At 43.2% G+C, this 21,517-nt stretch overlaps 1 protein-coding gene across 3 annotated transcripts in view; it reads right to left on the bottom strand.

Moving 5' to 3' along the window:
* Nucleotides 1-21,517, bottom strand: part of NYAP2 (neuronal tyrosine-phosphorylated phosphoinositide-3-kinase adaptor 2) — a 242,646-nt gene that overhangs the window by 113,781 nt on the left and 107,348 nt on the right. For all 3 annotated transcript variants that reach the window (XM_066345791.1, XM_066345792.1, XM_066345793.1), the window contains one exon: nt 12,069-12,367. In XM_066345791.1, the coding sequence (XP_066201888.1) occupies nt 12,069-12,367 (299 nt within the window). The remainder of the gene's footprint in view (nt 1-12,068; nt 12,368-21,517) is intronic.

Raw genomic sequence — 21,517 nt, 5'->3', positions numbered from 1 at the left:
CATCAGGTGGTTTGTGACATAACCACAGATAACTGGCACACATCTAGAGAGAAGTTGCTTCTTATTCTCATAACCAAATTAAGAGAAATTAGAATTTATACCCATTTCTTCATTCGAGCACAGAGGGAAAAGCCCCAATCCTGTCAAAGATCAAGATGAGCTTTAGGCCCTGGCCGGTTGGCTCAGTGGTAGAGCGTCGGCCTGGCGTGCAAGAGTCCCGGGTTTGATTCCTGGCCAGGGCACACAGGAGAAGCGCCCATCTGCTTCTCCACCCCTCCCCCTCTCCTTCCTCTCTGTCTCTCTCTTCCTTTCCCGCAGCCGAGGCTCCATTGGAGCAAAGATTGCTCAGGTGCTGGGACGGCTCTGGTTGCAACAGAGCATCGCCCCCTGGTGGGCGTGCCGGGTGGATCCCGGTCGGGCGCATGCGGGAGTCTGTCTGTCTCTCCCCGTTTCCAGCTTCGGAAAAATGCAAAAAAAAAAAAAAAAAAAAAAAAAAAAAAAGATGAGCTTTAAATCTCTTTCTTGGCCGGTTTGTCGGAACTTTCCTCCCTTGCTCATCCCCTCTCTCATCCTCCTCAGCCCTTCCCTCTCTTTCAGGTCTTTCTCGTCACAGTACTATGGTGCTCTTATTCCTCCCAGAGTCACACAAGCATGTACCTACATACCTCATCCTGGCGCCTCGTCTTCCAGTCGCCACCCGATTTCTCTGCTGCTTTCTGTAGCCACACTTCTCAAAAAACTACACTGACCATTTCTCCATTTCCTTATAATCCGTTTTCTCTGTAGTCCCCCTTTAGTTTGGCTTCTGCCTCCACCAGTCCCCAAATTATTGTCTCGATCACCAACGACCTCTTTATTGCCAGATCAGATAGACACAATTCTGCTCTCACCTCAATTCTCAATAACTTTTCATGATTCATCACTCTATCTGTTTAGCTTGGCTTTTAAAGTATCTCCTGTTTCCCTCCTAACTCACTGGCTACTTTTTCTCAGTTTCCTATCTTCACTCTTCCTCTTTTTTTTTTTTTTTCTCTGAAGCTGGAAACGGGGAGAGACAGTCAGACTCCCGCATGCACCCGACTGGGATCCACCCGGCACGCCCACCAGGGGGCGATGCTCTGCCCCTCCGGGGCGTCGCTCTGTTGCGACCAGAGCCACTCTAGCGCCTGGGGCAGAGGCCAAGGAGCCATCCCCAGCACCCGGGCCATCTTTGCTCCAATGGAGCCTCGCTGCGGGAGGGGAAGAGAGAGACAGAGAAGAAGGAGAGGGGGAGGAGTGGAGAAGCGGATGGTCGCTTCTCCTGTGTGCCCTGGCCGGGAATCGAACCCGGGACTTCTGCACGCCAGGCCGACACTCTACCACTGAGCCAACCGGCCAGGGCCTACTCTTCCTCTTACACTTGACTAAATCTGAGTGATTCTTTTGGCAATAAATGTATATGCTTCATCGGGGTCAATTAATGGGTTGTTTCTAGACCCTCTGATCTGCTTTTGCTCCTAAGGTGATTTCATCTAATTTAGTGGCTAAATGTCATCTTTATCCTAACGACAGACGAATCTAGATTACTAACTCATTCTCCAGAGGCCTATATAACATTGTTTACTTTTTGTCTCTGTTTAGATACCTGCCAGACCTCTCAAGTATAACAATCTGAAACTCAGCTCTTTCCTAATCTTTACCATTTCATGACTCCATCAAATATTCACCTGCTCAATCTCGACTCATAGGAGTTATGCTTGTTTCTCTTATTCGTACTTTAAATAAACTTTAATTGAACCAAACACCCATTAGATTGTTATTATTGTTCCGCAAGAGCTCACTGCTTAGAGTTGAAAACTGACACATGAATGGATAATTACAATGAGAAAAATGTTGTAGTAGCAACCAGATAAACCATGCCCATAAGCAACACAGACAAGATTCAAATACCGTTTTAAGAAAGAGAGAACAACTATTTCAAGTGGCAAAGTTATGAGACATTTTGCTTTAATTAGAGAAACCATTCAGAATCTCATTTGCCTTATTACTTGAAAGTGTCCAAATAAACTAACTCACAATTATCCCTTAGGATGTAGAGTTCTAAATGTTTTCAGAAGAATTTCCTAATGTAGAAATCTTGCCAAACAGCGGATTTGAGTTTTTCTTCTTCTTTTTTTTTTTTGTCAGATGTCTTCTAGTTATTTTCCCACAGTGTTTCCACAGAACATGGTTATAAAACCCACTTTATTTCTTTCTGTCCACATTCTTGCTTTGCTCCTCTCTAGCATAATTTTAGAGTTGGTGGGAACTTAACATCCCCACTCAACTTCCTTACTCTCCAGAGACACATGAGCATTATATAATGAGTAACGAGGCACATTGCTTAATACACAGACATGTTTATTTTAAGCACTTACATTTGGTGACAACTTGAGTGTTAAAAAACTGTATGCCTCTTTTATATATCACATTTCACTGGGGAAAATTCTAGGAAAATACTAAAAATCAGATCATTTCAACTACCTAGTATGATAGTTTTTGGGTGTGTAAGAGTTAAGGAAAAATAATTATACTTCACTTGAAAAAATATTAGAAAGTGTTAATAAAGTGTGGCTTTTATTTTACCTATCAGGATTGGAAAATGCCACAGGTAGTATTGGATATTGCAAAGAATTTCTCCCCAACTTAATCATTTCAGTAGATTAAATAATTATTGGTATATAACAATGAAAAACAGTTTGTAAGAATAGTATCAACTATTACTTGATAATTAGACAATGCATCTCTAATGAGCACATGGAATATTAATTAATCTCTGCAATTTTATTTCCAAATAAATAAGGGTCAGCTTCAATATATAGTTATCAAATATATCATGCTTCAGGAGATTTAATGAGGATATAAATAAGACTAAGACTTTTAAGGATACACAGCTTAAAAATGAAGATAGTTTTACCAAAAAAATAAATAAATAAATAGAAAAAAAAAAAAGAAAAAATACCAGCAAAGAACAATAATGCTAAGTATGGCAACATTGTATAGAAGAGAGCGTACAGAAAAGAATGCTTAATTCTGGAAAAGCACAGTCTTGGGAAGAGTTGGATAAATCCTCACTCAAGGTGGTTTGGGGCAGGGATGTGAAGCATGTGAGAAATTTTCCAAGAGCAGCCTTCCAGCACAGGTCAGGCTCTGGCAGTTGCAATGGGTAAGGAAGGGTGCGATGCATTATGTAGCCCACATCCATCTTAGGTTTTAGGGGACAGTGAGTGTGCCAGATCAAGCTAGCCCACTAGGTCCACAACAGACTCACAAACTAGAAAAATTGGCAGCGAGGACCAAACAGACATTTATTTATGTACACTACAATTTTTAATATCTGCACCATTTTGGTGTCAATATTTTACTTAAATTTTTTTGTGTGTGTATTTTTCTGAAGCTGGAAACGGGGAGAGACAGACAGACTCCCGCATGCGCCCGACCGGGATCCACCCGGCACGCCCACCAGGGGCGACTCTCTGCCCACCAGGGGGAGATGCTCTGCTGCTACCAGAACCACTCTAGCACCTGGGGCAGAGGCCAAGGAGTCATCCCCAGCACCCGGGCCATCTTTGCTCCAATGGAGCCTCACTGCGGGAGGGGAAGAGAGAGACAGAGAGGAAGGAGAGGGGGAGGGGTGGAGAAGCAGATGGGTGCTTCTCCTGTGTGCCAGGCTGACGCTCTACCACTGAGCCAACCGGCCAGGGAATATTTTACTTAAATATTTATGTTCTAGAAGTTCTTTGGCATGGGAACTGCTGAACTAAGAAATAAATGTTTTCATGTCTTCCAGGTAAGGTGCGTGCGCCCGCACGCACGCACGCACGCGCGCGCACACACACACACACACACACACACAATTCCACTTTCGACTCATAAAACAATGCAGGCGTTTGCAGAAGAAATGGCTTTCATTAGATAGGGTGAGGGGAGTCAAAGAGAGAAATGGAGAGGGGGGGGTTACAGTTTGCCTGACTTATTTACCAATAATTTAGATTGCCTTGTGATAGTGATAGTATTCTATTGAATTATAGTTTGATTTTGTTAGCATTTTTAAAATTAACTTTTAATTAACTGTTAAAAACTAACTTTCCACAAGTTCACTTCTGAATATCTGATCACACGGTTGAACAGTTCCTGGAAAGCAATGTAGACACCATCTCCTTTGTATGTGAGTAGGCAGGTTTCTCGGCTGGTCCACAAGAATCCTGCCCTCTGGGACTGTGATCATTCTCTCTCTTTGGGTGCAAGTGGGGCTGTGAATATGAGGTATTTTTCTCCTCTGATTAAGTTACAGTAGATGGAAAAAAATGGTGAAGGGGTTTTCCAGTTATAAGTAAGTTTCCTAATCTGTTGACTCTGAGTTCATCAACAGGCAGGCTATCTTGGGTGAGCTATTTTTTTTTCCTTTTTTATTTATTTATTTTTTATTTATTCATTTTTTTAGAGAGGAGAGAGAGAGGGCGAGAGAGAGACAGAGAGAGAGAGAGGAGAGAGAGACAGAGAGAGAGAAGGGGGGAGGAGCTGGAAGCATCAACTCCCATACGTGCCTTGACCAGGGCAAGCCCAGGGTTTCGAACCGGTGACCTCAGCATTTCCAGGTTGACGCTTTATCCACTGCGCCACCACAGGTCAGGCTTGGGTGAGCTATTTAAAAGACCTGGGCCTCCCTTAGAGGGAGAGAATCCCAGTGAAAGAGCCTCTATCTTTCTGTCCTTGAAGTAGTAAGCTATATGTGTTCCACAGCCCGGGAGACACAAACCCTGCCAACAAGTAGGTGAGCCATGGAAAGGACCCTGGCCCTGACCCAGCTGGCATCTAGACCACAGCCTTGGGCGACCCTGGGAAGACTCTTGACACACAGACACTGTGAGACAGTAAACATGTGGTATTATAAGAGATTAAATTTGTCAATTTGTTGCACAGCAATTGAAATCCCAAATCCATACCCTGATGACAACAGACACTCACGAAATGTGGGCTTATCAGTTTCTCATGAAAGAACACATCTGAGCCAACAGCATGAACAAAACCCCTCTTTTGAATCTAAGGCACTAAGACAAATGAGGTCAAATCCAGCTGCTTAAGAGCAGCATGACCGGAAGGACCATTCACGAGGCAGGGAAGTTTGTGGCCGAGAACCAGCAGTCACGGCAAGGCCTGAGAGACGCTTCGCGCGGTGGTTTGACCTACGGACTGTTTCCTGCATGGGCCTAGGGGTGCACTCGGGAGAAGATAGCACACTGTGGACGTGAAGCTCAGTCTCCCCCTGACCGGTGTCTGATGTGACAGATGGCTTTGACGCCAGGAAGCCTCCCAGCTTCTGAGTCCGTCCGCCTGGAAAGAGAAATCCAGGAACGCGGGCCTTCAATGAAAATGCTCACGTCTTTCCTGGGAAGCAAACGCGAGCACGCCCGGAGCACTGTCAAACGCCCAAACGGCGAGGTGAGCAGGCTTGCTGTCCACTCTCGTGGTGTTTTAGTACTTCAGTGCCCAATGGGGCTTTGTACACCCCGGGAAGTGCAAGTGGCACTGGGGACGTGGACAGGGGCCCGATGCCAACACGTTGCAGTCATCTGCGCGGGCCATTCAAAGCCACCTGAAGGGCCAGTGCCGAGCCCTTTAAAAGGACAAAAACCGGTGGTGAGAAAGGAAAGGCCCTCTCAGGGCAAGATCCGAACACACTCAGAAAGAGCTAAGCAGGTACTCCAAAGGCCTAATTTGTCAGCATTTTCTGAGGGTCCCTCATCCCGTTCACCTTGAAGGTCTGGTGGGTGAAGTCTGGAGAGCTTGTGGCACTGCCTTACCCACCTCCATTACCCGGGACTACAGCCCAGGGCTGGGAGTGGAAGCAGAGCAAGGTCCCTGGGAATGCATTCTAAGCTTCATGCTTGCCTTATGTATTTCACCTGACAACTTGGTAAGATGGATTACTTTTTTTACTGCGATATAACAAGTTATCACAAACACAGCAGCCTAAACATCAATGTCCTTCACTGGCTCCCAGCTCTACAGATCAGAAGTCTAGGCACAACCAGAACCCAGAAGGCTGGGTTCGCTGCTCAGCATCCCATGGGCTATACTCAAGGTGGCATCAGGCTGTCCTTGTTCGGAGGTCCAAGGGAAAAATCCACTCCTAAGGTCATTATTATGATTAGCAGATTTCAGTTCCTCACAGTTCCAGTTACAGGACCTGGGTGTCTGCCTTCTTGCTCACTTTTAGTTGAGGTTATTCTCAATTCTTAGAGGCCACCCACATTCCTTGCCACATGGCCCCCTTCAAGTCACCGGTGGTATGTCAGTTCCAGGGAATATATATGTATACAGGGTGACTGTTGCAGAAAGTTGGGAACCTTGGGTAGCATCTTGGATTCCACCTACCACCTAAGATCAGTATTTCCATTCCCACTTTACAGATGAGGAAACTGAGGCTGGCAGCACTGACACAAAACCAAAGTCTGTTTGCCACTAAAGCCACGTTGTTGCTGTGGTTGTTTGCCATACTGAATTATAAAATAAATAATCCTTTTTAAAAATTATGATCACTGATAAAGTATCAAAAACCTGGGCTATCGATTATATGGCTGTCCCTGACTCGTGTCGATTTAGGTCCCCAAGCTGGAGTTCTGACCTGGGAAACCTGTAAGAGCCCCAAGATAATTAGCATGTTCAACTTTTTTACCTCGTCTCTCTTCAAATATCCACAGGTTGCCTTTGAAGCTTTACATTGGTACAAGATCTGAGGTCAGGTACCTTAAATTATCAACACTGAACAGCAAAAGAGCAGCACACATCCTTTGGAGGAAAAGTTCCATTATGCTGTGTTAAAGTATTTCTTCCGGAGCTAAACAAACTAACTATAAGGAGGAAGCTCTCATGATTGTCTTGCCAGATTTTCTGGTTTCTAGAAATGATTTATTTACATCAGAGCTTGCTTCATGACATGTGGAAAGAAATACAGGCTGAGCTGGAGAGTTGTAAACAAAATTGGTAGTAAGACGAGAGAAAGGACCAGTGCTGTGCTGTTTGCCACCAGGTCCCAGTCCAACCAGACAGGTACTCAAAGTATTGGCTGGTCTATGGAGGCATGAAAAACAACACTCCTACAGGCTGTAACTTACCTTTCTGGTCACAGGTAAGTAGGAATTAGTTTTTTGTTTTTAAAGCAGTGACCAGATGATGATCTCAGCCTTCCTTCCTCGGTTCTGGCTTGACCACACATTTCACGTTTCTAAGGACAGTCATGATTCCAAATATTCCTGCGTGTGTTCCAATTGTTGATTCACACATATGACCCAACTAAATATCTCTAGAAGGTGAAAGTCAGGAACCAGGTAAACTATCCCCATTCGAAAATATTTCCTCATTGCTGAACACAGAGACAATCATGAAATAATTAAGGGCTGGAAGTGACTTGAAGGGAAGGGTTTATAACAAATGAAAGTTAAAATATTCAATGTTTTGCCAATTAATATAATATATAAAAGCAGGAAAAAAAACTTAACTAAAAATATTCTTCAGGGATTCTAAAGTGTAGAGGTGCTTTCAGTTTAATAAAACTTGCTTTCTTCTTTATAGTGAATATTATATTAATGTCACAATAGGATTACTTTTCATAATACTTCCTTGCATATTGGACCGTTGAGTAAAATGTAGAGACTGTGTGTGTGTAGCCTTTCTTTTCCTCTTCTATTTATTTTTAACATTTCATGATATTCAGCCCTATTATACCTATTACCTAAGGTGCTAATTGCACATTTAAAAGAGTGCTAACATAGCCTGACCAGGCGGTGGCACAGTGGATAGAGTGTCAGACTGGGACCCAGAGGACCCAGGTTCAAAACCCCAAGGTCACCAGCTTGAGCGCGGGCTCTTCTGGTTTGAGCAAGGCTCACCAGCTTGAGCCCAAGGTCCCTGGCTTGTGCAAGGGGTCACTTAGTCTGCTATAGCGCCCCCCACCTCCACCCCGGTCAAGGCACATATGGGAAAGTAATCAATGAACAACCAGGGTGCTGCAATGAAGAATTTATGCTTCTCATGTCTCTCCGTTCCTGTCTGTTTGTCCCTATTTGTCCCTCTCTCTGTCTCTGTCACAAAAAAAATAAAAAATAAAAGAATGCTAAAATATTTGTATAGCAGTTTTTCAACCATGCAACACTGTAGGCCTTAGCTTACAAGGGGCCCTTCAAGCTGTGATAAAGGCAAGGCCCGATCAAGTTTCAGTTCTTTACAATCACTTTATTTTTATTTTTTAAGAATATATTTATTTGTTTTAGAAAGAGGAGAAAGAGAGAGAGGTTAAGGGAGGAGCAGGAAGCATCAACTCATAGTAGTTGCTTCTTATATGTGCCTTGACCAGGCAAGCCCAGGGTTTCGAACCAGCGACCTCAGGTCACTGCTTTATCCACTGTGCCACCACAGGTCAGGCTATACAATCATTTTAAAGGTAAAGGAACTGTCTCATTGGGTCACTTAGCCAAAGTCACTATTTGAGCATCAATTCTAAGTATAGTGTCTTTTGCCTGTGCCACAGAACCTTCCTAAGAGTGATGCTCTTGAGGAATGGAATATGGGTTTACCTGAGCAAAAGGAACAGTGGATGTGAAGGCTCACGGTCCCTGCTTTTGCTGAAATGTACATGAGATACAGCTTGAAGGGACGCTCATCTTTTCTAGTAAACTTCCTTTGTTTCATCTAATATTTCTTCAGGCTAAGCAGGTACCACATGTAGGCAATAGAAAAGGGTAATTATTGCCAGTTTCTCTTCTCTACTGTCTGAGATATAATTTTTAAAACTATTATCATAGAATTCATTGAAATAAACTAGTGACTGTATATTTTTTATGCGATGAGATTACAGATTTTAAAAACCAAATTAGAGCTTTCTTGGTATGTGATTTTTATTATGTTCGTGTTCAGCATCATGCCACTTTTCTCCCCTCTCTGAGAAACTGTTTTGCTACAAGTCCAGTTCTTTTTAACTTTTATCTACAGGGGAGTCATAATCCCTTACTTAAATAGAAGCTGGTTACCATGGAAATCATTCTAATGCCTCTGAATCAATACTTTGATTTTGCTGACATTCAATGTAAAAAAAAAAAGACAGACTAAGATTTATAGAAGTCTGTTTTCATTTTAGCTATAATTTTGATAGCTAGGAAAATTGTAAAGAAAACACATGCTCTGTAATGAATTCCAGTTAACTCATTCCTATAAAGAGCTGATTGTTGGTAAAAGAACAATCTACATATTTATATAATTTTAGCTTCGAATGTACACAAATGAAAGCATTCCTTTGGACTCAAGACATTTCCCCATCTCTGACCGGAGTGAGCCCCCATGCCGGTTGTTACAAGAGTCATGTCTTGAAAGAGGAGATTTGAATATATCCAATTTTGCAATTACCTTTTTATCAAGTGTTATGAAGACAGGGTGGTATTTGCATTGAGAATCACCCTTCTGTAGAAGTCCACCATTTCTGCCCCCCATCCTAACAGTCTACCTGGTCCACTGACCATCCTCAGACACACGACAGCAGAACGCTGCTCAACCCATCTTTTAGAGTTCCTCGAGGAGAGTTGTCAGCTGGACCTAGTGTTTAGTAAACCTCACCGCCCATCGGGTGGTTTTTGAAATCTAACTTAAGTCTTTGCTGCTGCTGTAATTGTACTCTCAGATGATATATAGATAATAGAGCCTCTGTTTTGTCCAATAACTAACTGTTTGGACTCCTAAATCTTTAGATGCTAATGGGATCTGAAAGGATTAGGGGCTTCCCTATATCAGGAATTAGCTACCTAAAGCATTCCAAATGAAAAGTAATCGGTTTTATTTTTAAGACAATTGAATTGCAGCAGGAAAAAAACAGTTATGTAAACAGACACGCAGACATACACACATAATCTTTGCTGTGCCATTTATCATGCAAAGCAAACTGGAACCAAGGAGGTTATGACTAAATAAAGTGCTATGATCCACACTTTTTTTCCTTAAAAGTGGTGTGTCTTAACAAATTGAATGCTATAGAAAATAGTCACAAGAGAGTAAGTGAAAGTACAAAGCATACAACTCTGTGTACAATGATTTCAATTTCGTAAATGTGCATACACACATGTGCTAGGTTCTCACACACATATACATGCTCACGATGTAGTTTTGCATGTAAGGGTAATAGAAAAAACGGAGCAGAAGTGGAAGTTTTCCACGTGGAATGAATAGATTAGCATTATCTCCAAGCATTTATTTGTATTTTTCAGTAGTCCCCAAAGGTTTTATTTTGTGGTTCAATAGGCATTTGGGCACCCATATGGGGGGGGGGAGGAAAGGAGGGACGAGGGTAATGGAAAATATGGGACATGCCTCTTGGGGCCCCATCTCATAGACGAGTTTGAGCCTCTGTGGAAAGATTAGACCAGAAAAAAAGATGGAGATTGCATGGAGAACTGGGGAGCCAAGGTGACCCAGAACCCTTCCCAGTGGAGAAAAGGAACAACGGGCTGTACTCCGCTCCCAACCACTGTGACAACAGCTATACCGGGACTGCTGTGGACAACGGGGAGGGACCACAGCGAGGGGACCTGGCACAGCCATGGCCCCAAGCTGGCCACTGGCGGCTCGGGGCACCTGAAAGTGTTTTTCACAATGAACAGACACAGATCTAAACGGGCTTCCGTCAGAGCGCGCTCAGACTGCTCTCCCAGCAACGGGCTCCTGGGAGAAACGCGGGAAATCTGAGACTTACTGATTCAAGTGAGGACAAAGGAGCTGAAGAGATCTGGGGATAACCTCACCTAATTTATACTGATAGACCTGCCAGGAGGCCAAGAGACTTGATCTCTGCATTTCACAGCTGAAAAACAGAGAGACTGAAATATATATTTACCTCATCAATGTGTGTGTGTGTGTGTGTGTGTGTGTGTGTGTGTGTGTGTTCACTAGAAAGAAATGCATCTTATTTTAAAAACTGACTAGAAGTTTTTTTCTTCTTTATATTTTCCTGCATTATAAGTTTCCCCTAATAATCACGTAATACTTCTCTAGTTGTATACATAATACTTATAAAAGTAAGACGATATAAATTTTGGTATATTTTTAGACAAAATGATTTCCTAATAATTGGAAGCTTTAAGGCAGGGGTCAGGAACCTTTTTGGCTGAGAGAGCCATGAATGCCAAATATTTTAAAATGTAATTCTGTGAGAGCCATACAACAACCCTTGTACATTACACATTATCCAGTAAAAATCTGGTGTTGTCCCGGAGGACAGCTGTGATTGGCTCCAGCCACCCGCAACCATGAACATGAGCGGTAGAAAATGAATGGATTGTAATACATGAGAATGTTTTATATTTTTAACGTTATTATTTTTTTATTAAAGATTTGTCTGCGAGCCAGATGCAGCCATCAAAAGAGCCACACATGGCTTGCGAGCCATAGGTTCCCAACCCCCTGTGTTAAGGGCATAAGAAAACACACATTGCCCTGGCCGGTTGGCTCAGTGGTAGAGCGTCGTCGGCCTGGCGTGCGGGAGTCCTGGGTTCGATTCCTGGCCAGGGCACATAGGAGAAGCGCCCATCTGCTTCTCCACCCCTCCCCCTCTCCTTCCTCTCTGTCTCTCTCTTCCCCTCCCACAGCCAAGGCTCCATTGGAGCAAAGATGGCCCGGGCGCTGGGGATGGCTCCTTGGCCTCTGCCCCAGGCGCTAGGGTGGCTCTGGTCGCGACAGAGCGTCGTCCCCTGGTGGGCGTGCCGGGTGGATCCCCATCGGGCTCATGCGGGAGTCTGTCTGACTGCCTCGCTGTTTCCAGCTTTAGAAAAATACAAAAACAAAAACCAAAAAACACACATTGCCTTTCTTCCCTTTCTGATAAATCAGATTTTTCTTAAAGTCTTTTGGCAGCATCTTAGTAAATAGCTTCCCCTCCCCCTGGACTTTGCTTCCCTAGGATCTCAGAGAGATGGAGGACGCTGCGGCGCAGGACGGAAGGCAGGTGATCATTAACAATGTGCTTCCTGAAACCTTTTTCTAGGTGAAGCAGGAGTGGGGTGTTTTACCTTCGCGCTCGGGGCCTTTCCCACTTTTACTGGTGGCTGTGCTGTTGACCGTCTCTGACGACGTGCTCAGCTTGGTGCTGGGGTCCCGCTTGGGCTTGGGGGGTGGTTGTCTCCGGGAGCTGCAGCTGCGGTCATCGTCTGTGCCCCCCACCGAGTGCAGGGACTGTGACCTCACGGAGAAGCCGCTGGAACAAGGATGGGGAAGTCGGTCCTGAGGAGCAGGCATCGTCATGAATCCCATGCGGAAATGTTTGCCCACATAACTCGGGTCGTGGCCTCGCCCTCCTTCTCCACCTATGCTGTAAAAGAAAGCAGACCGTAATCCATGGAGAGGAACTGAGCCAGGGCGTGCAAGGGCGGGCCCCCAGCCATACTTCTAGTGGGGGCTAGTTCAGGTTTGATCTCTAGAGCGGTGCAGAAACCTTCCCATTGGCATCCACACATTTCACACTTTTGCACTAAATGTGTGACGCTGAAGTACATGTAACGTGATTGTCATCAGAAATCCTAATACATTTCCTGGAATCCTGGAATCCATATCCTCTCCAAATTGTTTTTCATAAAGGATAACACATTGCACATTTCATCTTGGATAGTTTTTCTTTACTCGAGATAAAATGTGTTGGTGCTTGAAAAGCAAAGAAGAAGCCTGTGACAAGGAGTCATAGACTGCCTTTGAACACGTGATCCAGGTCAAGTAGGCAGTACTTGAGACTCCTCAGCTTCATCAAAATCACCTTGACTTTGACCTGGTTGATGTAGTGGAGTAAACAATAAATAACAACAAAGCTGGGAAGTTCTGTTACCTAATACAGGAAGAGAGAGAGGGGAAGGGAGATAGGAAGGGATGAAGAGGAAGGGGGAGAGGAAAGAAGGAAGGAAGGAAGGAAGGAAGGAAGGAAGGAAGGAAGGAAGGAAGGAAGGAAGGAAGGAAGGAAGGAAGGAGGAAGGGAGGGAGGGAGGGAAGGGAGAGAGGGAGGTAGGGAGGGAGGGAGGAAGGAAGGAAGGAAGGAAGGAAGGAAGGAAGGAGGAAGGGTGGGAAGGATGGAGGGAGAGAAGGAGAAAGGAGGGGTAAATACTTCTTGAAATCAGTGAGGGAATTGTCAACCTATTTCAGTTCTCCAGAAACCTTAACTTACCTAGAAACTTAGTTCTACTAATAGCCTCACAGAATAAAAAGATAGCAACTTCTAATAAAGAGGTATAGTTAAAACAGCATCTGATACTATTTTGGGGATAGCTCTAAATATTTAATATTATTTAAAGAATGCAAAGTTTCCAAATATAAGGTTCTCAAGTTTGACATAGAAAAGTTTGAACAAAGATATAAAAACATAAATCTTTTTCAATTTAAATCATATGGGAAATGACTCTTGGGCCTTCTCTGTGCCACTAAGTAATGGTGACTCTGTTATGAAGAAAAAAACGGGAATGTCAATGTAAATTTTAAGAGAGATTTTTTTGAGTGTTTTTGCTACTCATGTTCATTCATCAATAGAAGAAACAAAAATAAACCTTATTGAAATATCTAATTTCTCTTTTTTTTTGTATTTTTCCAAAGTTTGAGAAGTGGAGATAGGCAGACAGACAGACTCCCACATGCGCCCGACCAGGATCCACCAGCATGCCCACCAGGGGGCGATGCTCAGCCCATCTGGGGTGTTGCTCCGCTAAAACCGGAGCCATTCTAGCGGTCTGAGGTGGAGGCCATGGAGCCATCCTCAGCACCCGGGCCAACTTTGCTCCCATGGAGCTTTGGCTACGGGAGGGGAAGAGAGAGATAGAGAGAAAGGAGAGGAGGAAGGGTAGAGAAGCAGATGGGTGCTTTTCCTGTGTGGCCTGGCCAAGAATCGAACCTGAGACTTCCACACACCCGGCCGACGCTCTATTGCTGAGCCAACCTGCCAGGGCCTCTGACTAATTTCCTTAGACATGTATAGGAATGGTAAAATATATCTTTGAGGGAATGGATTTGAGGATCCTGTTGAGTCTTTCTGACTAGACATAAGTTTATTTAGACCTTTTTTTTAAAAAACCTTAATTTTATTTGACTCTGCCTTTATAACTTGAAGGAATCCAAACTAAGGTTTTGCATTGCTCTTTATAGTATCTTTCATATCATTATTATATTTGTCATAAATTTAACATTTTAATAAAGCAATAATGGAGAATGAGGTTTTCCTCCCTTCAATTGAGGACTTAATGACAATTTTATGACCATTGTGGGCTGAGTCAGAAAAGATTCAACAAAGACGTGAGACCTTGATTCTGCCATTTAATTCTGATGACACCTTGCCAATCAAGAATAGTTTTTATTTTTGTTACTTTTTTTTTCCAGAATGTTTTGAGTTGATAGACAAATTCTAGATGCACCATCTTTGCAGGACAAAACCGAGGAGGCTGGGAGCTCAGAGCCCTAATGAGAGCAATGATATCCAGAAGCTGGAATGTGTCAAAGAGAGAGCTAAGTGGAGGTTGTCACATCGCAGCGGCAAGCACCCTGCATCTGCTGCGGTGTTTTCGTGTGTATCAGTTTCTATGCTTTCAAGGACATCAATCAAACACTAAACTTGAAGCTTGCTCAGATGAAATGATTTGTGAAAAATCACAGAGACTATAAGAGAAAATAGAGGTGGTGGAGTTGGGGGATGGGCGTGGTGGAATGGGAGGGTTTATGTTTGATGTGTGATGATTGTGGTTTTGATCTTTCTCATAGAGATACGGTATTCGATTTCATATAACTTTGACTTCAATCATTTTGCATCCTCATGTCTGTTCCTTATTTTTGTTGCTGTACCACTGAACAAAGGATGCTAGGTGCTCTAAGGATTCATTTAGACAGTCAGTTATCCCGAGTAACACAGCCACATGTGGGGATGAATGCATGTGTTAATAAGGCACACAGGCATTTATGAGGCAGTTCCTAGGAATAACTGTATCAGCAATTTCTCCGTTACTTTTGACCTAAATAGGTCTGCCCCTTTCTCCAAGCAGATAATTAGTTCTGTTGCTTCATTTCAAAATTACATGTTTTATCATAAAACACTTCCATCTAACTCTCTGTGCTTTGGTCATATATAAATAGGTGTATGTATACACACGCACGCACACACACACACACACACTCACACACACACACACACACACACACACACACACACACACAACCACTAACACTTCTTCCAAAAAGTAATTCAGTGTATGCTTCAAACAATAGCAGGTTTAATCTGACCAGGTTGTGAATGCAGAATGCAAAAATGTGGATAAAATAAGTTGTATATAAAAGCTATTTATTGTCCATGTCAAGGCTAAGGGTAAGCAATCAAGGTTACGGTATACCTCAGTTCCAGAGAGCAGTAAAGACAATTAGTTTAAAGCAAATTGAAGATTGTGGAACACATAATGAATTAATTCCTGCATTTACTATAGAGACACATGGAAGTTCTAAAATATGCAGATTTCTGACCCATACTGAGGACAACTATTGAATCATATCTGTTGAGTCAGAATCTCTGTAAGTGTAGCCAGTGAGTTTGCATTTAAAAACTACATCCAAATGTTTCTGATGTAGCCAATCTAGAGACCCCCCAGAAACATTAAGAACAATAGTTAGCCATTGATGAGGAGACATATGTTAGTTAGAAACAATCGGGGAGACATAATTATCGAAAGATGAGACAAAAGAAACTTGCCAGAAACCAGGCAAACCATCACAGATAAGAAAAGGTACAGTCTGACCAGGCAGTGGCACAGTGGATAGAGCGTCTCACTGGGACGCAGAGGACCGAGGTTCGAAACCCGAGATCACTGGCTTGAGTGCAGGCTCATCCAGCTTGAGCACAAGGTCACTGCCTTGATAGGTTATACTGCCATAACAATCACCAATTCTTAGTGATTTACAACAAAAGTTTATCCTTTGTAACAGTTGGGTCAGCAGTGTAGCAGCTATAGCTATAGCTCTGATTTTCATATCTTTATTCTAGCCCCTACTGGGATATGTTCCCAGCAGAGAAAGAAAAGGACTCACTGAACTACAGTGTCTGCTAAAGCTTCTGCTCAGATGTGGCAGGTAGCCTTTCACTCACATTTCAGTAGCTGAAAATAGTCTTACAGCCAAGTTTGATGTCAATGGGGTGGGATTATATTCTCCTCCAATAGGAGGATGCTGCAGGTCACATGACAATATGTGGGGATGCATAATCCTCTGACAGGATACTGCACTTGTGTTATGTGTCCCTGAGATCTCCTTTCAAGAGAGAACTTGCCAAGAGGCATGATGTTAGCTGACATCCAATGACTCATCATAGTACTTTGTACTTCTTGTCCCTGTAATTTTGAGCTCTACATCATTAGATGTCTTTGTCCCTAAATGAGGCTCACTCTTTCTAGAAGATACAGCAAGGGTCCCATTGAACAACCAGCTTTAGCTGCCCTCTGGGCAATCTGAACTTCCTTCCTAGAGTGGTCATCAGGCAACAAGATGAGTCTCCATTGTGGAAGAGAACAGTGACTCCCACCAGCAGGAGGAAGCAGGGCTGCTGTCACATGATGGAGAAGAGATAAGTATGTGTGAACCCCTCGTTTTTTTGTATTTTTCTGAAGTAAGAAGCAGGGAGGCAGTCAGACAGACTCTCGCATGCGCCCAACTGGGGTCCACATGGTATGCCCACTAGGGGGTAATGCTCTGCTCATCTGGACAGTTGCTCCATTGCAACTGGAGCCATTCTTGTACCTAAGGCTAAGACCATGGAGCCATCCTCAGTGCCCGGGCCAAGTTTGCTCCAGTGGAGCCTTGGCTGCGGAAAGGGAAAAGAGAGACAGAGAGAAAGGAGAGGAGGAGAGGTGGAGAAGCAGATGGAGCTTCTCCTATGTGCCCTGGCCAGGAATCAAACCTGGGACTTCCACACACCAAGCTGACACTCTACCACTGAGCCAATTGGCCAGGGCTTAAACCCCTCTTGATACTCTTTTGCCCAACTGTGATTTTGAAACGTCACATGCAGCAACCCTGGCCTGAGAGCTTTTGGTTACTAGGGGTTCCAAGTTCTCATGAAAGTAGGCTTAGTCTCACCACCCAATAAGCCACTGAGACAAGCAGAAGTGTTAGCGGAGGGTGAGAGTATCAGCCAGAGCCCCCTCAGGAAAAGTCTCTTGGAAACCGTGGAAGAGCTGCTCCCCACACCTGAAGAGAGGAGGATCTGCTGAACTCACAAGGGGAAGGGGTGGCAGCCAACAGGTAGGTGGCTGAGACCTCCATCTGGAGAGAAACTTTTCTAAGCAGAGGGGTTAGCTGGCAGCCACCTGCTACAGAGTCTGCAAGTCTGCAGCAGTTTAGTCAAGGCTCTCGGTCCCTGGGAAGCTTCGAGCCAATAGCTGAGCATGTCGTGGTATGGGACCTGGTTATTTCTGCTCAGTGTGGGTGTCATTTAAGGGCAATCTTTGTGACTGAGTCTCCCTACTGAGCTGGCTGAGACTCAGACCATGGTCTTATCTGAGGCTCTTTCCATCCAATCATTTTCCATCCCTCTTCCCTTCACAGCAGCCAAGCCTGAACCCTGGCCTGAGGCTTGTCCCGCCCATTCATTCCCATTTCCTCCCCACCCCAGAATTCCTCCTTGATAAACCTCCCACTCTTTTCACCCCATCTATCCTGGTGTCTGCTTTCTAGAGGGCATGAACCAAAATATTTGGGAATAATCATACAAAATGTGACATCTAGAAACCAAAGAAGAGGGAAGAGAAAGTTTAGAAATAAACCTGAGACCCCTGAATGAAGAAATGTGAGTGAAAGTAGGACATTCTCTGGCTTCCGACTGAGCATTTCCGTGGTGGTTGGGGAGGGAGGAACCCACTCCACGGTAGGAATCCTTTGCTTGAAATGAAATTTACGGGGGCTAAGAAAGCAGAAGCTTTTTGCAATAGGAATCTAACACTCAAGATAGATTAAGCCTGACACATCTCATGTTATAAAAATAAGTTTCATAATCCTGAATTTAAACAAGTATGCTTTTTCTCATACAATGTAGGCAATATTGCAAGATTAGTTGTGTTGGTTAGTTTTTTTTTAATTATAAAGCACAAAATAGTAATGCATTGCTTAAATCAAGAACGGTTGTTCTCCCAGAAGTAATTGATAAACATATTTATAAACTTCTCATTCAAACAACGCTTTGGCTAATGGACAGACCTGGACAACTGTGTTCTGGAATCACTGAGTTGTGGGTTTCATCCCCAGTTCCCCCATTTGAGCATCTGTACAACAGTAGCTACTGACCCTCAAGAACATTTCCTTATCTGTTGACTAGTAGGACTGGCCTCATGGAATTGTCAAGTTTACCTGGGATACTAAATATGAAGTACTTTGTACAGTCTGACATATAGTATGCAGTCAATAATTTTAGCCTTGAAATTCTTACTTTTCAATGTTGTCCTTCTGACTGAATCTTTCTGGAATCATTGTTTGTGTTGTAAGGCCACGTCTCAGAAATGCGGTACTGTATATGGTACCACATAACCCCAAAACACTGTACACAGCGTCCAAACAACCTCCTACATTTAACTCAAAGTGTCGAGATCATCTACGCAAGTGTGTCCACCCCTCCTTCCCCACTCGTCACTTTCTTCAATACTCGCTTCAGCTTTTCAAATCACCTGTTGATGAGGACTGACAAGGAAAGCTATAAAACAAGAATTTCAAAACTGCTTTGACACTCTTATTCAACAGAGGTTGTTATTTGTCTTGCTGTCTTCTTGAAAAAATCTATCAGCATTAATGCTGTCTGTCTCTTCCTGAGAACGATTTCCTTTTAGAGATGAAAACATAACCCCCGAGAAGGTCTGAGCTACCGAGGTGAGATGTCATCTCGAACAGTGACAGGGCTGTAGCTTCTGTGTGTGATTTTGAAACAAACATGCCAATATTTCACAGTAGAATCTTCCCTGAGAAACACTGGAGAAAAAGAGAATCCTAGTCTGTATATATCTCCTGCTCACAAAAATTAGGGGATATTTTATAGCTTCATATTCATTTTGATGAATAAAGTCTAAATTTTGGTTTTCTCTCATTCATTTAAAGTAAAAATGTCCTCCTTCAAGCACAGCTAGGAAGTTGGGATATAAACTAAAGTGTTACCTAGAAGCGTGCTAGCTTGAGGGTTTCCTTTGTCTGGAACAATTCTGTGAAGGTGAGTTCAAAGATCCATCTGTGACACTGATGCTGGTCCAGTCTATTTCTACCTGTGCCAACTTTTGAACCACCTGGCATTCTTTCTCTTGATTTTTCAAGAAACACATATTTAGCTGATATCAGGAAGGACACATTTAACTGTAAAGTAAATGAGGAAATTTTGAAAGAAAAATAGAGGCTATAGCTATAAAGGAGATAATGAAATTTGTCTGGGGGCAAGTTGATGGTTGACATCTACTAACTATGCACATCATTCATGTTAGACATTTTACTCTAAATGAATGAGAAAAAAATCAATATTTAGACTTTATTCATTAAAATTATGACTTTAAAAGTTTATACTTGAGGCCTGACCAGGCGGTAGCACAGTGGATAGAGTGTGGGACTGGGATGCGGAGGACCCAGGTTTGAGACCCCCGAGGTCGCCAGCTTGAGCGCGGGCTCATCTGGTTTGAGCAAAAGCTCACCAGCTTGGACCCAAGGTCGCTGGCTCAAGCAAGGAGTTACTCGGTCTGCTGAAGGCCCGCAGTCAAGGCACATATGAGAAAGCAATCAATGAACAACTAAGGTGTCGCAACGAAAAACTGATGATTGAAGCTTCTCATCTCTCTTCGTTCCTGTCTGTCTGTCCCTCTCTCTGACTCTCTCTCTGTCTCTGTAAAAAAAAAAAAAGTTTATATTTGATATTGCTTTCCTCTTGCCTTCTCTTTGGATACACAAGGCCAAATAGCTGTGCCCCTGTTTGCCCCATGGGTCTCCTCCAGCCCCACGGATGGACCCTTGCCCTAGGACTTGACCCTTTTCTCCTTCAACAATGGCCTCCTCCAGATATCATTTCCAGCTAAAGCAATCTACGCTCTTGAAAAATTATACCTAGTAAGAACCAAGAGATTAATGTGTTACACCTTTTGCTATTTTGACAGGCAATATACCTCAACTCAAAGTCAGACTTTTAAGAGAGTCATAATTGATTGTATCTGCCACAATTTTTGGCAGATGGAACTCATCATACAATTCATCATATTTACACTTATCCCATCCCCACGGGGCCTTTATGCATACAAGTGGCTGTTCACATCACTCACCTTGATTTTCCCGAGGGCAGGTATCCTGCCTTTTTGCTCACTGCAATAGGCATGAACACGTTAAACACGCTCAACCATATTTGTTTTATGAGGAGAGAATGAAAAAAGGAAGGAAGTCCATTTTAGAGATAGCCAGATAGAAGGCTCAGCCCCAGAATTTCCTGGACATTAGTCATTTGTGCTTCCTCCAAATTTATTCTCTCTACTCCTGGTAATGGAAATCCCATGGGGAGACCAACCTTCCTCCTCTAGTCTAGAGCGTTACTCAGACCCAGGCAATCAACAATAGATCCTTGTGGCCACCATGACTATTGTAAGGACTAGAAAATGCCTGAAGACAGTCCCACCACAGTGAACACTGTGCATCAAATGGAAGCTCAGACCCACCTCACCCCTCTTGCCACCAGGAAGGGAGACTGGTAGGACCAGGGCTGTAGCTTTGTAGCAGACCTGGGTCTGGTTGTGCCTGCAGCTAAGTAAATCTCAAGATCCTTCAGTTGCATTTTGTTGATGCTAAATATAGTTGAGTTTTCTCACACTTGCCCTGGAAAAAGTCCTGAACAAACCAATAGAATGCAGCAGTTACTAGGTAAACATGTTGGTTAATTTATGCCAGAAAATGCAATTGAAGCCAGGTGAGGACTAGAAATGATCTAGGGCCAGAAATGAGTGCATCATACTAATTACTGCTTGAAAATATTTTTCTATTTAACACTATAAATTAAAATAATTAACTGCTTTGTACACTTGCCCCATATAGATCATTTTAATCAGGCAGTATACTTTGATGTGGAAACTTGGCTCCAGTAAAATTAAACTGGGTTCATATTTTCTTTCAAATTGTTCACTCACCATTATCCTTAATGGCTTCCCTGAGCCCCAATTGCTCATTTGAAGCCATGATCTGTGGATGTATTTTTTGCCCTAGGCTCAAACATTTGTTTTCACCACTTCATATCCTCAGTGATATCTATTTCCTACATTTGTGTTCCTAATATCTTAACACTATTAGATGTTTTCTTTTTTTCCAGACACCAATTTCCTGTGTCTGCCTGTTTATTGATGTTTCTGGCATCTTAAGGTCAAGTGTTAAAAATGGAATCTTTATGCACCTTTTTATTAACTGCTGTGGTAGACTATTATGGAAAAGATAATGAAAACAAAACAACAGAATAAAA

The sequence above is a fragment of the Saccopteryx leptura genome, chromosome 7 (assembly GCF_036850995.1).
Source record: "Saccopteryx leptura isolate mSacLep1 chromosome 7, mSacLep1_pri_phased_curated, whole genome shotgun sequence".
NCBI classification, from domain to species: domain Eukaryota; kingdom Metazoa; phylum Chordata; class Mammalia; order Chiroptera; family Emballonuridae; genus Saccopteryx; species Saccopteryx leptura.
Note: the sequence above shows the minus strand (reverse complement) of the source record. Positions and strands in the feature narration are given on the sequence as shown.